This window comes from Merops nubicus, unplaced genomic scaffold (genome assembly GCF_000691845.1).
Source record: "Merops nubicus isolate BGI_N331 unplaced genomic scaffold, ASM69184v1 scaffold1095, whole genome shotgun sequence".
Taxonomy (NCBI): domain Eukaryota; kingdom Metazoa; phylum Chordata; class Aves; order Coraciiformes; family Meropidae; genus Merops; species Merops nubicus.
Genome location: NW_008608745.1, coordinates 15,171 through 32,901, shown reverse-complemented (window position 1 = coordinate 32,901; position 17,731 = coordinate 15,171). Strand labels below are relative to the sequence as shown.

Here is a 17,731-nt window from a genome sequence, read left to right as displayed (position 1 = left end):
CCTGCTGAAAGCTTACTAAGGGATTAGCTCCCTAAGATTAGACACTTAGATAGACTTGAAAACTCATTTTGATCTCAGGAAATCCTTTGCTCTTATGAGTGCTGTAAACAATGAAAAACTTTTAAAATGTCTAGGAGTGTAAGTTTTCCCTCTCTGAGTTGCTTGATTTTGACCAGTCAACTAAGTTGCCATTCAGGTCTCTTGTCCATTAACTACAGGAAAAAAAATTGCTGTAAGGGGCCATGAGCTCCTGTGATTAACTATTTTCACAGGTGTGATGTATTCCTGCCAGAGGTTTGTCTATATTACTTTCAAAACACTTCAGTGACAAATACCACAAGCCTCCTAGTGGTTCATACTGTTGGTTTCAAAACGTTGGGTGTTTTTTTTTCCTCCCACATTTACCTCTTCACCCTCCTCTGTGACCAAATTAATATTCATACTTACATCTGCAAGGAAAACCAGCTTCTCAGACTCTGTTCTGGGTGTGCCTCTTCTATACTTTTGTAGATCCTGCAATGTTTTTTGGAGCACCGCATGTACTTGGTTCTCTAGTGCTGGCAAAGTTTTCTGGAGAGTAAACAGCAAAGAAGGGCATTTAGGTAGGTTGAACATGTCTAGTTTGGGGAGGCAAACAAGATCTGTTGAAGAATGACGCACACCTGCACATGGTCTTTGCTGCTCTTAGGAGTCCAAGAGCTCTTTGCATCTCATATGCGATAGTGGGATAGCACAGAATGCAAATATGGCCTTCACTGAGAGAAGGCAGAGCACTAGGATCTCCCTGAAAAAGTAGGCTGGACCTCACTGTGAGATGGGCAGAGTAGGGCAACATTTCACCTACAGTGAGCCAAAAGCTATGTCCTCACAGGCTGTGCCGGGGAGGAGGTGCTGCGGGGAATGTACTGACCCCTCCATTCCTCATAAATACTTGATTGAACAGTGTTTCAGTTCCTTATTTTATATAAGGTTTCATACATACATATTTTGTTTTCCTTCAGGAGTGAGTGTTTAGGTATTCCTTCTATTTTAGCATTTTCCTTTAATGAAATAAGATACATTAATTGCAGATACACTTATTAAAAACCCAACATACCTGTATTAGTATAGTAATAAAGCAATTAGATCTTGAGATTTTGAAGACATTTGCAGTTAAATATAAATGATTGTGTTTTAGTGAGATGATAGCTGTAACTTGTCAGCCAGCAGATCGACACTCTTCGCAAACAAAAGAAATGTCATGGCTGCCATTGAAAAGGCAGGAGTTATAAGTCACAAAGAGATGAAGTTTGCCTGTGGTACCTGGGGACATGTCAGCAGTGGACTTGGTAGAGTTAGACTGATGGTTGGACTTGATGATCTTGAAGGTCTTTTCCAAAAGGCCTAAACAATTCTGACTTTATTCTGTATTGCCTACTGTCAATCTTCAGCTTAAAGGCAAATTTGAGGGCAGAGCATGGGTTTATGTCTAACTCCCAGTTCAACTTGTTCTCAGATTGTTGGATTCAAAGATAATTAAGTACTATTTATGCACACTATCATGCAATTCAATTGCAGTCAATTGCAATACAGGGCTGAAGGACAGAATTTATTTTTAGCTATTTACTGATACAAGCAGCTTAGTAGGACCCCTCTGTTACCTACAATAATATGCCTCACGAGTTCGTTTGTGAGTGTTGCTGCCAGCTGAGGGACAGTAGCCTTTCCTTCTTCCATAAGAATGCTGCAAAAAAGAGGAAAAAGATGTTTTGGATAGACTGTGTGCACAGAGGAAGGATGCAGAACTGATGACCTGCTCTGTTTTCACTAGTTCTACTACAAACATTGAGTAAAGAAAGGGCCCTCTGGGGAGTGCTACTACAGATGCAGCAGCAGCAGCCCAGAACTCTCTGGGCACCATAGCTTTTATGGAAGAGTGGTCTGACAGCTACTGCTACTGGCAAAGCAAAGGGAAATGGAGAAGAATCTGAAGATAGCAACTCTAATAGCAGATTAATATTCTGCTGTGTTATTTCTGCATGTATGAAGTACACTGATTCAAAAACCTTTTCACCTGCCATTCTCTATATTATGACTGATTTGCCTCTGACTCATCTTCTGGGGAAATCTGTGCCCTGAGGACAGGCATCATCTTTTCTCATGCTGGATTTCACCATGTTTTCCAGTGAATAGAAATATTTCAGTGCTTAACTTGAAGTGCTAAGAAAGTTTTTAAGAGACTTGAATAGGTCCTTTCTGTGAGAAGTACCTGAAATATCTGTGAGTCTCGAAGAACTTTCTCTCCTGCTGGATTGCAGTGGCTAAGGCCATTTTGTTGTGGATGTCCTGCTGCCCACGACACTTCACGATCATGTATCCTTTTTTGAGAGGGATGACTTGATTTCGTATTATGTTAATGATAGACTCTTCAGTTCCTCTGTCTACAAGGTCAGGTTTAGTGAGGATACCTGTGAAGTTATCCAAAGAGAAAGTTAGTCAAGCACTGAAGTTCAAGGTGGGAGAGGTGCAGTAGGACATCCTGCCGCCAGAGTGGGAACACTCTTCCATGTTTTATAAAGCAATTTCTCTTCATTCTGTTTTCTCCCTCCCAGAAAGCTTTCAGGTCCTGGGCTTTGCACTCTAAAACTTGCTCTGCACTTGGCTTACCACCATGACTTCTGCCTTGCAAACCTTTTTTAACAGGCAGTAGCGAAGGTTTTCAACTATTTACTCTGAGATTTTCAATTTCCAGTTATTCATAACAGGAATGCCAGCAAGACTCAAAATTGAGAGATTCTTAGAGCTACTGGGTCATCTCAAGCTTTATAAATAGTTTATTTAGGCTATTTTAATTTTATTTTTTCTTCTAGTAGCTAATTTTACAGATCTGGCATGGAATACAGAACATCAGACTTTAACAGAAAAAAAAAAATCTGCACTTCTCTTCAACTTGTAGTATGAAAATTACCTCACCTAATGTCCTTTCTCCACTTGGGTCCACCTCTTGAGCCATTTTCAGTGCTTCTGTTGTTGCAATATCCACATTGCATGGCACCACTACCAAATTGAGTGTCTCTTTGCAGCCAATAATTTTTTTAAGTAGTGTTTTGATCTGCAATACAACAGTAGTAAAACTTAGTGAAATCAGATGCTTGCATGTAGGATGTGACCATTTCTATCAATACAAGCTGCTGTCTGATGACATTAAATGTCACATATACTGAGGACAGTATTGCATAGTAAAGGACAGCATGGAAATGGGTCAGCAGAAGAATGCAGCCTCTTTCCTGTGTTAAGAGTAATCCAAATACCTAGCATAAATGAGACCAGATTGTTGTTACGCCTGCTCTGAAAGCTGTGTAAAGTTTGACCTCTCATGCATATGAACTTTCATTATGGAAGTATTAAAGATACTTCATAAATAATCACATGTAAGAAGAACAAGTTCTAATGTCTAAGCACACGCTCGTGTAAAGCAAGCAAGCTAGATTATACTGATAAATCTCAAATTTGTATGTCTGAAAGGAAAGCAAATGTCTTTGGCTTGTATTTCAGTGGGCTATTTGTGAAAAAACAAAAAAACCAACAAAACAAAAAACCCCCACCAAACAAGTTGCACATGACACCTACTAGGAATTTTTTCAATGTTTCAATGCCAGACTAAAAAAGTTTCTCATGCTTTGTGTTGTATTGCAGACAGCTCTACTGTGCTTATACCGAAGCAAGCAAACTTTTTTTTTTAATGAGTTCTGGTAAAGGTGCCTCTCTTTTATTCTTCCCACCCATCCCTATTTCTGACATGCTGCAACGCTATAGCCTCCATCTCTGTGGCATGCAGGCAGCTGGGGATGATGGAAATGTGTGGTTCATGTCACACTTTTGCTTTCTTCTGAATACAGTAGAAAGATTACTATCTAATTGTGAAATGAAATTACTCTTCTCCCAGACAGTAAAGCCCAGACAATCCAATCTTGTCTGTTTTAGTCTTATTCCAAGTTCTTATTTAAAGGTATTTTAGGAGAAACAATCCACCTAGCTCCTGTATGTCACCCTCACAGCTGGCCTAGCATAACTGCAGTGCCCTGCAGCCGAGGCACGCACAGCAGGTACCTTACAAAAGTGACCCTGTGCACAGCTTGGCACACGGGACTGAATCTTACCTGCTCCCCAATGTCCTTTGGCTGATCTCCCACGGCCACTCTGGCAATTCCAGGAAGATCAATTAGTGTCAAATCTGGTACTTCTGGGGACCAAATTTCTAGGGAAATTAGTTCTCCACTGATGGCACCTTTAGTGCCAGCCACAACATCCTGGGCTGCACAGAGAAAAGAGCAAGGTAATGCATCAAACAAATGCAAACAATGCATCCAAGTGAAGCTGAGCACAATGGCTTTGAAAAGTAACTACCACCACCTAAGGCTCTTTTAGGCTTGGCTTTTTTCAGATCCAGTGATGAGTGTAAATCTATTTATGAACAAATATATGGAAATTATGATCGGAGTCCTTTTGGAATGTGAACTACAATAGTTTTCAGAGCATACACTTAAGAACTCTCATATATGCAGACAAAACACGTGTAAATAAACTGCAATGAAAGTGTCTAGATAAAATACTCCTCAGTTACAGAAATGCTTCCTCAACATCAAGACACTTTGTAGTAAATCCTTGGCTACCTTGAAAAGTAAATAGGTGTTATTCTATATTCTTTACATTTTGATAGAGACGTTAAGCAATCAAGTAATTTGTCTGAGACATTATAATGTAATGATGCTTGAGCTGTGAGCAGCAGAGGAAAAAGGAAATCCCATAGTCATTCTCATGAGAGAGTTTCAGTTATGTAATTACCTCAATCAATTTATCCTACATGCCTTGTACAGGCAAGTGGAAGGATATATTGAAAACACTGAAATAATACATTGAAAAGCTAATGAAAAAAAAACATTAGGACAAACAACAATGTTGCAGAGCTATGCTAGTAGAGGAAATAAGTGCAATCCAACTTCAGGATTTAGGGCAAGTGCCTTGCCATGAACCGGTACGAGAGGGGTACCGGGTCAGGATGTTTGTGACTTTGGTCTGCCCTTTGGGTAGGAAAAATGTTTCCTTACACAGCATGAAATACTCTAAAAGTAAAGCTGTGACATGGGAAGAGCAGTGATTGAGGCTGTGGTCATGCTAGCTGGCAGAAACTCTAGAAGTTCTCCACGCTGCTTTCTTGGAATTTTCTCCAAAATCATGATTTCCAGTCACAGACACCTCAAGTATTCTGCTTTTGAACAGATGACAGGAAAAATTTTGGGGTTTGAATGTTTACATTTTAATAGATGACCTGCCCAGAACAGGCAAGAAGCATCCAGCTGGGGAAACAGTCTGGGCTTTTATCAAACATCATGGATCATCTTCACCACTGAAGTAGTAAGTAGTACAACTCTTTGCTACCCTACCTCCTTCTGCCTTGAATTTAGCTCTTGGTGTTACCTGTGACTACAATCTCTGTGTTAGTCTGGGGACTGCTGCTCAGCCTAAGAAAAGGGGAGAAAGTACTCAGAGGAGATTAAGCAAGCCAAGTAAGAGGGGAATATGTTATAAGTCACCTTGTCTGATTGCTTTCTCCACCTCAGAGGCATTGTGGAGCTCTGTACTGGTATTGTGGAAACAAATTTTCCCTTTCCATGCCTGGGTGGCAGGTATTCTCTTCAGCTTAAGTTCCAAGGGACATCGAGTAACAATACCTGCAGCAGTTCCAAAGACAGAGGAAACTCTCAGCAGTTGTTATGCATGATACATAGCCATGGACTGTGTGGCATACACAGGATTGCCTAGCACTTTGCACAGAGACACAAAAATGTTCCAAGAGACACTGCCAAAGTACTCTTCTCTGACTTCCTGCTCTGAGTAGGACTGTTACTGGCACTAGACAAGGTCAAGCTACATTTTGTCTTGAAAACCTCCAAAGAGAGAGAATTTCACCTATCTGGGTGACCTGTTTTAGTGCTTCAACTACATCCTACAAAATCCTTCTCCTCAAGTCCTGCCTGAGGAACTTGGCATCGTTTGCTTATATAGAACTTGCAGAACTTGTATGTGTGTATACACATGCACAGAGCTAGAAATGAATCAGAAGTCACATGTGTGTATACATACACACACGTGCACGCACATTTGTAAGTAAAGATCTTTGCCAAAAGGGTATCTGTAAGAAAATCTTGTTAAAAAAAACCCAAACAACCCCCAAAAGAAAAATTTCAAAACTAGTCCTCCATGTGAAGCTGATACTCCACGCACTACTCTTTGCTGGCAAATGCACAAAGCCAGCTGATGCTACCTTTCACTCTATCCACAGTTTGAGGCAAGTGTATGGTACTCTTCTTACTCCTTGACTCTTGACAAACCAGAACACGTGTTTTGTTGGGGTTACCCTGCAGTGCCCCACCTGCATGTCAATTTTTTCTACAGGAAACCAGAGCTGAAAGTCTCACTACTTAGATACAATCTCAGCCATGGAGTTATCCAATCCTAGTCTGAAAAAGAAAAAGAAAAAAAAAAAAAAAAAAAAAAGAGGAAAAAAAAAGAAAAAGTCCCTTCTGCCTCATCAAACGAACTCCAGGTGAAAACCTGAGAAGGTCAGTTCTTACCGTTGCCCCTAGGAAGAGCAATACCAGAGAGGGCCTCTAGGACAGAGCTCTTCCCTGAGCTCTGGTCTCCAATGACTGCGATGGCGGGCAGAGCCAGGTCTTTTTCAATTCCCAGAGCTCTCAGGCTATCAATGAGATCAATGCAGGGTCGGATCTTTTCCTCATATTGGTTGTACAAGGTATGTTCTGCTGCCTGATAAAGTTACAACAAATTTTCCATAATTTTAAAATAACTTGTTTCCATACACACGCAAAAAAAACCCTACACCCAAACTTTTAGGCATCTTTTCTAGCTCATCATTCTCTAGTAAACCTTATCTACTGGCATCGAGTTGTACTTCATATCACTGTGCATCCTTGCATCTCCATTTTATAAACAGGTTATCTATAAATACGACAAAATCAGTTTTGGTTGGCTCAGTAACCACACTTAATAAAAATACCAAGCTGTGCAACCTGTCCTAAGAAGGCAAAGAGTAAAAGGAGACCTCAGTACTAAGTGTGGTTTGATAATTTATTTTTAAAAAATAACTATTTTCTTCTACTCATCTTCAGGTATACTGAAGTATGTGTATGCAAATCAAGAATAGTCCTAGTAATAATGTAGTACAAAATAGCTTATGAAGTGTTTGTTTTGAAGTTTCAAGATTTAGTTTGTGAGCAAATAGCAAAAGTGTTCTGTCATGGTGGCTTTAGCAGGTGGCTAAAATCTTTTAGATCACCATGGCTCTTCTTTGCCTCATTTTAGGCTAGGCTAACGGCTGAATATGAGTGATTTGTTTTACATGTTTTTCTTGTCACATTTTAGTTTTGATACATGTGCCAGATATTAACACGGGCTCTTAATTTTCATAAAAACAAATTAAATAATTTTCTGCCTTATAAAACACTGGTCTACCTGCCCTTAAGTATGCCCAGCTAAAGTATGAAAGGCCAGCTTGGTCTTTTCTCTCTGTTTGTCTCTCCACACTCTAGTCTGGCTGCTGCATTTAGAAATGCAATTTTGAGAGCACCAGTATTTTGCAGTTCCTAACTGCACGTTCATACTGGATTTTTTGGAAGTATAGCATAAGGTTTCCCATAACCACTTTTGTCTAAGAAAGCCACCTCTGAAAATACATTGATCCGTCAGATGTAATCAAACAGAGCAGATTTTCCTCTCAAGATGAGAAAGACAGCACACATTACTGGAGGCAGGCATTTTAAAACCTGATTGGTAACTTCTCCTTACGATCTTCATTACAATTTTTGCTACCTAGCAAACCCTCACCATTTTCAAGGAACAGCATCAGCTATGACACAGACTTAAAACCAATCTGTATTCTGTCTTGGATATTCAACACAGGTTATTGTTAACCTTTCTTTGCATTTCTGTTGAAGGTAGCACAACCTCAAGTAAAAAGTGTATCAGATTTTAATATTTCTATTCAGCATTTGCTAATTGTTACCAGCGGAACAGGTACATATTGCACATTAAACTGGCTGCTAGGCTGTCACCATCCTGGTTTTTACACCTGCACTTTTTATGCCTGCAGACTAGTTGCAGGTACCCATCTTCCTAGTTACACAAATCACTGCTTGGCCCTGCTCTCAAAAGTACTCTCCTGCTTAGCCCTAGTAAGTGCAGATTGCCCAAGGACACAAGGGAATTAATTTTGGGGCACAACGTAAGAGTGGGTAGGATCTATACCTTCTTCTGGTATCTGCCTTACCTTGTCCTGTTCTTTATCATACTGTTTCTTCAGCTCCTGCTCATAGTTAGGGTTTCTCTCAGTCGTATTCTCTGGCATCAGATGATCTTCATTTTCTAGTTCTGGTGGGAGAGGTACTGCAAAAGCTTCTAAATATGGTTGTAAAGAAGATGATGCAAACCCATCTTTCTTCAGGGCATGTTTGTGTTTTTTAGAAACCTGTTTAAACTCTACTTCTGTATTATCCATGTCCTGCTGATTTTTTGTCCTATCACGCAGGTTGTCCTTAAGTTCTTCACTAAATAGTGATTACTGTCTGGTCCAACCACTCTTTCATACAGCTTCTGAAATCAAACATAGTGTACTGAGTGTCTCCAGCTTGAAATGGTGATCATAGCAGAGAAAATCTAACATAACATAACTTTTATTTACTGATTCAAACCCTTAGTAGATATCAATTGTGACAGTGTTACAGAGACACCCACAAAACAAGACAGCAGCCACTGTCACAAAATGGGGCTTTATTGCAACCAAAGTTGCCCAGTGCTCCTGAAAAAAAAAGCTTAGGATGTCTGTTGGCAACATATCTACTACAGAACTTATTTAAGAAAAGAAGAAACAAAATGGGCATACACTCACACATAAAGAGGATACCTCCCAAAAAAGAGTGCCCAAGATATTTCTCTACCTCTCATATGCTTTCTTTGTGTTTTCAAAAAAAATGTCACAGAGGAGAGAAGAAAATTTTTTGGGGCAAAGACAATGTTACACTGTCACCAAGATCAGGAATAAACCCCTGAACACCAATGTAGCATGAAGAAGCAGCCATTCTACTTGTTACAGTGCCAGATGCACAGGGGATCACTCAGCCTAACATGCATAACATGTGTTGCATCAGTCAAAGCTTATATCATCCTGCTATGTATATATTTATCAAATTTCCCAGAAAAATAATGTATGTTCATTCTATTTCCTGAAACTAATCGTCATATTCATGTGGTCATTATGCATGATGTTTGGGTCTCTGAGAGGTTTCCATGAGGGTCCTGGTGGTTCCTGGTTATTTTCCAAGAGAAGAACTTTGCTTGAACTTTTGGCCTCTTCTTCCTTATTTGGTTGAGAGTTGCCTGTCCTGGTTAGAAGGCAGAATTGTGTTCCCCCTCCCTTATCCCTTAGTTTTCTCAGGTAGAGAGGTAAACAAAGGAAGGCAGGGGTAATGAAAGCTTTGCATTTTAACAAAAGTGAAATATACTATTTAACAGAAAACAGAAAGGAAGAAGGGTAGGGGTTTAACAGGGTAAAGGGATTATGGGAACAACAAAGCAAGGAAGGGTAAAATTCCAAAAATACAAAACCAAAATGCAGCGTTGAGGCTCCTCAGTACTGGATCTCGCTGGATTGAAGCTGGATGCACAAACCTTGGGTGTGGATGGAGGCAGGGAATGAGCCCGTAGCGCAGGCCCAGGTCCCAAGATGGCACCGCCATCTGTGCTCACCGCCACGTGCAGCACAGAAGAAGAAAGCAGCAGGTCAGCGTCTCTCGGGCCGGGATCCCAGGAAAGGGAGGAGGGGGCGTGTCTTCCCTCCCCCTTTACAGACCCCAGCAGGAACTCCCGAAGGCAGGAAGAGGGGAGAGGAAATACAACAGATCTCCGCCTCTTTCATTCAGGCTCACTTCTGATTTTAGATTTCAAATCTCCACTCCCAGGAGCGGAAGGACTTTCAAACCATCACACTTGCCTCATCCTTTTGTTTGCGAGAGTCCTTTGTTCCCTTATTTAGTTTCAGCCGACTTTCTTAAATACTTCAAGGATGCAGGTATCTTTGCTTACAATTGCTAAAACAAACAGTATTGTAACTATTTACAAGTAACTATTTACAACACCAGCCATTTTTGCAAAAAGCCAGTTTTCCTCAATGAAATATTTTGCCAAAAGGTATTTTGAGAATGTGTGCGGGTGCATAACTCCAGTTACCTGGAAGGAGAACAGGGCTGTGTGGCTGCACGAGAAGGTCTATGAGGGTCAGCCACTGGCAAGGAGAGGAGGATGCACCAAGCCATAGTCTGCTGTGCAGCCAACTCACTTCTCTTGTAGTAGAAACGCTTGTCAGGGGCAAATCTTACACCTGCTTTGGAAGCTCAGTATCTTAGTGTTTCCACTCTATAGCTTAAAACCCTCTCCAAAAAAGCAGACTTTGTTGACATGATGTTAAGAGAAGGGAGAACTAGAAGACTTTATTTTCTTGTTTAGCTTTTCTTTATGTGAAAGTATTGTTCAGGTATTTTCTGAGGGAACTGAAGAAACTGAAGGGTTTAGGTGTGGCATTTTCCAGGGAAAGTGATTTCCAGAAAGAATTATTCAAATTAAAAAAAACCCCAACAGTATTTTTTTCAAAGTTAGATTTTTTTTAAGCTTCCCCTGCCAAACACAAGATCTGTTTAACTCAAACACTTGGAAAAACAATTTAGGAGAAATACATTTTTGCTTGAAATAACTTTCTGTTCTTTTAGTTTTTTTTAGCTGAATCAAGTTTACGAGTTCTCTAATTTGAGAAGATGTTAAAACAGGATGATCGTATTTAAAGTATTCACAAAATAACTCCTTGAGATATGCAAGGACAAAGAATTGTTATTGTAAATGTTCACAAGCTAACTTCTAAACCAAGAAAGCACAAAGCAGATAACAGCTGCTTGCCAAAGATCACACGAGAAACTGACTGGCATAGGACAAGATAACAGCGGAACTTAAGAGGCCAAACGATGAGCCAGTTTACGCCCATATAAGAGGATGTGAAGTTCACAGAAAGTTCTCTGTATGAAGAACTGCCAAAGACCACTAGGGACCACCAGAGACCACGGAAGGCGCCTCTAGAAGCCCCATAGCGATTTAAGAGGCATGCATAATGGCTATGTAAATAGATCAATCAGTTAATGAATATTCATGAACATTCAGAGAAATGTCATTAATATGTATGTAGCAGAACAATACGTGTACTAGCTGATACAGTGTACGGAGGCCATGCTAGGTGGAGTGATCCCCCATGCCTCTGACACTGAATAAAGTAATGCCTACTCTTTTATACATATCAAGTGTTAAGGAGTTTTATTCCCCATTTGGGTGACAATCAGAGATATGTAAGTTATATTTTCAATGTGTAAAAGAAGTTTAGAAAAATACAGGTTAAGCCTACACTTGCAATTCAGTCTTTCTTTTTAATAAAGTGCTGCAACTAAAAATATATATTCCTGTTTCCTTTTATGAAAATAATAAATTACTATGGGGAAACTTCTCAATTTTGACCAAAAATAAAAGGCAACTGAACTACTTTAATTTCATTGTAGGTATTAATTTTACAGTTCCCTCATCTTTCTCCACACATCCCCTTTTCTTTATATTCCAGTTTGAACTTTTTTCTCATCCTTGAATGAGGACTCAGTGCTTTATCTTAACAAAAATACATTCCCCATTCACTGGCTACCAGATTCTTTTGTGATTTTCTATTGCTACAGAAAATCATTTACTGATAATAATGTTTCTAACAGGAAACCCTTTTATTGCCTCTCCTGTTCTCTACCTGCCTTTCAATTTAGTGGAATGAATGATTGCTATATATTAAAATATTAAATACATTTAAAAATATGTTCCAATTTAAATGCTGTCTCTCAGTCTCCCTTTAAAGAAAAAAAAAAATGCTAATGTCTTTTCTTTTTCTCCACCCCAGAAGACAACAAATTCTACTCCTGGCAATCCTTATTTGAGCACACTTACTTCAGACTCTTATGCAGCCTTCTCACATACAACTATTAAAAGGAATGAAGATAACTGTCAAAAGTTCCATGATTATTTTTAGAGGAAGAAAAAGAGAAACTTCTACCTGTGTAGTGTCCTGTAGCAAGGAGAGGCAGTAACTTTTTTCAACTTCTTCTGGTGCTTTTGTATGTACAGGCTCCACCTACATACTCTGATGAAAAGCAGGAGAAATGAAACCAGTCCCCATGTGAAAAGGAGCTTGCTTCATGGTAGCTCTGGAAACACAAACAGAATGCATTTTTTTCCTTTCATTTCCTCCTCTTGTTTAGCAGATGACAGAAATGGTACTTCTTATGAGATATTAGATATGGAAGTGCTGGAATGTGTCCAAAGAAGGGCCACAAGGATGATCCGAGGGCTGGAGCACCTCCCCTATGAAGACAGACTGAGACAGTTGGGGCTGTTCAGTCTGGAGAAGAGAAGGCTCCGAGGTGACCTTATTGTGGCCTTCTAGTACCTTAACGGGGCCTACAGGAAAGCTGGTGAGGGACTTTTTAGGATGTTGGGTAGTGATAGGACTAGGGGGAATGGAGCAAACTAGAAGTAGGTAGATACAGATTAGACGTTTAGGAAGAAGTTCTTCACCATGAGGGTGGTGAGACACTGGAACAGGTTGCCCAGGGAAATGGTGGAAGCCCCATCCCTGGAAGATTTTAAGGCCAGGCTGGATGGAGCTCTGAGCAACCTGATCTAGTGGGAGATGCCCCTGCCTGTAGCAGGGGGGATGGAACTAGATGATATTTCAGGTCCCTTCCAACCCCGACAATTCTATGATTCTACGAGTACAGCTGGCTGCTGCCTTGCTTGACTATACTGTGGCAGCAGTACAGGTATGGCAGGGGCAAATGACAGAGATACTTGGAAATATTGCCCATGAGCAACAACTTCACTTTCTTCTCTCTCTACCCTGCCCCCCCCTCCCCCCAAGAAGTCAGCTTGCTGAGTCAGCTCACTCAGATGTGGAGCAAAACCAGCTGGGACAAGTGGACATTGGGCAGGCTGCTGTACCTCACTCCCATCGGGGCTGTCTGCCAGGAATGCTGGCCCCATTCCATCCAGGGGACCCTTTCTGGCTCCTCATCACTTCATGCCAAAAGCAAGTAGATGAGGGCCTCCTCCACAGGAAAGGGAGTATTTATTTCACCTCACAATAAGACTTTCCAGTCCAATCAGGGTGGCAAGCTGTGCCGCCACCCACCTTTGGTGTCGTGAGGCTGCAGGGTACTGCTGAGGCTGCTGAACATGAGGGACAAGAGAGCAAAGTGACACAGTGTCATTTATCCACGTTATGCAGTGCTTCAGGGCAGTAAGATCTCAAGCAGTTTGTCAGGTCCTTCCACTGTTTTCTTGATATTTCTGGGTCAGAATGCTCCCTTTTCTACTCTCTTGCCCTCATTTTTTTTTGTGTGTGTGTTTTTATGGCCTTTAAGCTGTTGAGCAAAATCAGCTTGCTTTGTCCAGTCAGGGGCTTTGCAAGTCTGATGCACTGATCAGCCCTTCTTTCTCACTCCCTCTGGTTTTGCCTGCTGCCTTGATCAGCTGCTTTCAATTCCTGGTAGTTTTGGTGAGTTCCAAGTGACTGAACAGCAGCTGAAGTGTTCCTCAGAGCCAGTGCTTCTTCCTGCTGCCCCATCTAGCAGTGACTCAGAGGGCTTGTTCTAGGGACGTGGCACAGAACCAGCACTGCACAGGCAGCACCACAGTTGGGTGGGGGCTGTGGCAGGGGATGGATGCTGCAAGCTCTCCTGGCCGCCTTCACCATCCCTCTTTTTGCACTCAAGCATATAGGAGACTTATCTGAGTGGGAATAAGCTTCTAAGTCATACTACCAATTAGCTTATTAATTGTCAGGAGTTTCTTTGTTTTGTGGTTGATTCAGTTACAGGATTTTATCACATGACTCATGTTTCAAAGAAAAGAAGGAGCTCTGGGAAGTATCGTAATGCCATGACGGGAGAAATCAGAGTTCTCCTTTCTCCAAATATCAAGATTTTAGTTCTTTTATATTTTTTTCTGAATCAGCAAAATAAAATCCTTACCTTTCTACTGGGGAAGGTTTTAGTGTAATGCAATGAAAAGAGTTTTCATGTTTATGTAATGATTTATAGCAGAATGTTTCACTGGCAAGACAGTTCTACAGATTAAGACAACATATTAAAGGGTGTTTAAAAATAGATTAAGCAGAATGTCATTTAGATCTCAGAAACAGAGTATGTTTCAAAATAATTTTAATTAACAAGAAAATGGGACATGATTTAAAAAATGAACCAAGTATTTGTCAAAGAAAATTCAAATTAGACTTTAAAACAGGAATCTCGAAATGTAATGTAAATGCACTAGTTGACAGGACCATTATATGACATAAACCCTAATAATAAAATTATTCAGGTAGGAAGGGACTGCCAGATATCATCAAGTGTATACTTGTAACTCAAAGTGGTTCAGACTGTGTTATCTCAGGCTTTATCTCATCGAGTCTTGAAAGCCCCCAAGGATGGAGATTCCACAGCCTTACTGTGATAAATAGCCTTACAGTGTTGTGGTTTTTTTTTTTTTGGTTTTTTTTTTTGTTTGTTTTTTTTTTGTTTTGTTTTTGTTTTTTGTTTTTTGTTTTTTTTTTGTCTTCTTCATATCTAGCTGGATATATATCCTCCCTGTTTTAGTTCATTCTTTCTGTTGATTCCTTTTGGAAAAATATCCAAACTGGTGTAAAAAGAAAAGTAAAACCAAACCCTTAAGCTGATTAAAAATTACTTGGCTCAGGAAGTTAAACATAAATTGACAAGGGAAGGGTGCTCATGCCAAGTCTCTACTCTTCCACTGACTCTTGATCTCCAGCCACGCAGAAGCAGAGTGGAGCAAAGTATAATGGCATTTTTATATGAAAAAGAGTAGTTGAATTGGGTGTCGTTTCAGTGAGCAATTTCATCCCACAAGCCCACTCAGCAGCTCCTGTAAACTGTGCAGCTGCCTGTAGCTCTGCTGCTGCAAGAGTATAATTCTGATAATGTCACATGAGTTGGCTGCATATCCACAGCAAGGGTAACATTAGCACAGCACAGAAATGTGCTGTCAAGGCAGAAGAGTATGTTTTTGAGGTTTACTGTTCAACGCATTCTTCTTCCAAGAAGTGTCAGCCTAGAGCAGAAAACTCCATCATTCCCCATGGAGTGACATAAGCAATGATCAGATGGCATACATTCAAAGTCTTTGGAATTAATATCAAGCATATGGAAACATATTTTAGGTTATGTAAATTCCTTCAAAAAGTGGGATAGTTTCCTCAGCTTATATAAGACAGTGTGTTTAAGAATTGAAAATGTCTTATCTAGATTATTAAACCTATTTCCCAGGGGTTATTGAAATCTGTTGATGTTCATTGTGATGATATTATCTGAACAGTTATACAGAATCACAGAATCACAGAATGTTAGGGGTTGGAAGGGACCTCAGAGATCACCTACTCCAGCCCCCCTGCCAGAGCAGGATCACCTACAGCACATTGAACAGGAACGCGTCCAGGAGGGTTTTGAATGTCTCCAGAGAAGGAGACTCCACAAGCCCCCTGGGCAGCCTGTTCCAGTGCTCCCTCACCTTCACCATGAAAAAGCTTTTTTAATTTTTTTATAGAACCTCCTATGTCCCAACTTGTATCCATTGCCCCTTGTCCTGTTATTGGATGTCACTGAAAAGAGCCTGGCTCCATCCTCCTGACACTCCCACTTGACATATTTATAGATATCTATGAGGTCACCCCTCAGCCTCCTCTTCTCCAAGCTAAAGAGACCCAGCTCCTTCAGCCCTTCCTCATAAGGGAGATGCTCCACTCCCCTAATCATCTTTGTAGCCCTACGCTGGACTCTCTCCAGCAGTTCCCTGTCTCTCTTGAGCTGAGCGGCCCAGAACTGGACACAATATTCCAGATGTGGCCTCACCAGGGCAGAGTAGAGGGGCAGGAGGACCTCTCTTGACCTACTTGCCACTCCCCTTATAATACACCCCAGGATGCCATTGGCCTTCTTGGCCACGAGGGCACACTGCTGGCTCATGGTCATCCTGCTGTCCACCAAAACCCCCAGGTCCCTTTCTCTTACACTGCTCTCCAGCAGAGCAGTCTCCAACCTGTACTGGTACATAGGGTTATTCTTTCCCAAGTGCAGAACTCTACACTTGTCCTTGTTGATCTTCATAAGATTTCTCCCCACCCAGCTCTCTTGCCTGTCCATGTCTCTCTGGATAGCAGCACAGCCTTCTGGTGTGTCAACCACTCCTCCCAGTTTCGTGTCATCATCAGATTTGCTGACAGCACTCTCTAATCCCTCATCCAGGTCATTGATGAATATATTGAAAACCATCGGCACCAGCACTGACCCTTGAGGGACTCCACTAGACACAGGCCTCCAACTAGACTCTGCCCCATTGACTACAACTCTCTGACTTCTTCCCTTCAACCAGTTAGCAACCCACATCACTACTTGGTCATCCAGACCACACATCATCAGTTTACCTATGAGGATGCTGTGGGAGATGGTGTCAAATGCCTTACTGAAATCCAGATAGACAACATCCACTGCATGGCCACCATCCATCCACCTGGTAATGTCTTCAGATAAGGCTATCAGGTTTGTCAAACATGACTTCCCCTTGGCAAAGCCATGCTGACTGCACCGAATAGCCTTCTTATCTTTGATATGCCTAGAGACAACACCAAGGGTAAGTTGTTCCATCACCTTCCCAGGGATGGAGCTGAGGCTGACTGGTCTGTAGTTACCTGGATCATCCTTCCTGCCCTTCTTATAGACTGGAGCGACTTTTGCTTTCCTCCAGTCTTCAGGCACCTCACCTGTTCCCCATGACTTAGCAAAGAAGATGCAGAGTTGCCAGGAGAGAACAGGTCCTTACATCTAGATCTGTATAAGAGGTGATATTTTCCCCTAAACTTTTTTCTGCTTTCTGAGCTTCTGACAATGAGAAAGGAATAGAAGAGCATTATTTATTACAGATAAGGTGAAAAAAATTGGTTCCTCACAACTGTTTGGTGCCTTAGTATTACAGTTTGAGGGATGGGGGAGGGGGTAGAGTCCCATTGCACCATTGCTACAGGACGATGCTGCAAAATGTCTTATCACCCAGTGAAACTTCACTCCCTTACAGGAAGCAAGCCTGTCTCTGTCATACTCATGTCTTCCACTCACAAATAACCCCTTCTTGCCATGCTGGATCATTCCTGGGTCACAAATGACCATTACTGGGCACTTACAATTTGAATTTCCCCTTCTATGGCATACTATCAAAACATGTTATGCCATAAAACAATTCTGTCTCTTCACTATGAAATATATCTGTAGCTCAAGCAGTTTGAGATTCACTCCAGCAAAACAAATGGAGGTGCTGACACCAAGGAGGAATGTTTCATTACACCTTGGGAATAAACACAAGGACAACTGCATAAAGAAATCTGCAGGGCTAGTTTCATGTCTGAATTGCATCAGCTGTGTCTTACAAATGTTCAAGTACTTAAGAAATAGCCTTTTTATAGGGAGCAATGTGATCCTTGACTAATGTATATATGTTTCATCAGTATTTTGTGGCTAAATTATATACATGTGAAACA

General features: G+C 41.1%; 1 protein-coding gene across 1 annotated transcript in view; it reads right to left on the bottom strand.

The window, feature by feature from the left end:
• Positions 1-16,472, bottom strand: part of LOC103772978 (interferon-induced GTP-binding protein Mx-like) — a gene marked incomplete at its 3' end in the record, with an annotated part of 20,117 nt that extends 3,645 nt beyond the window's left edge. Inside the window, exons 1-11 of the mRNA XM_008940327.1 lie at positions 16,212-16,472; positions 9,315-9,432; positions 8,619-8,683; positions 8,327-8,557; positions 6,615-6,807; positions 5,574-5,711; positions 4,140-4,294; positions 2,953-3,091; positions 2,249-2,447; positions 1,645-1,723; positions 448-570 (exon numbers count right to left, since the gene is read on the bottom strand). Of these exons, the coding sequence (XP_008938575.1) occupies positions 448-570; positions 1,645-1,723; positions 2,249-2,447; positions 2,953-3,091; positions 4,140-4,294; positions 5,574-5,711; positions 6,615-6,807; positions 8,327-8,557; positions 8,619-8,683; positions 9,315-9,432; positions 16,212-16,472 (1,701 nt within the window). The remainder of the gene's footprint in view (positions 1-447; positions 571-1,644; positions 1,724-2,248; positions 2,448-2,952; positions 3,092-4,139; positions 4,295-5,573; positions 5,712-6,614; positions 6,808-8,326; positions 8,558-8,618; positions 8,684-9,314; positions 9,433-16,211) is intronic.
• Between the last annotated feature and the right edge of the window lie 1,259 nt (positions 16,473-17,731).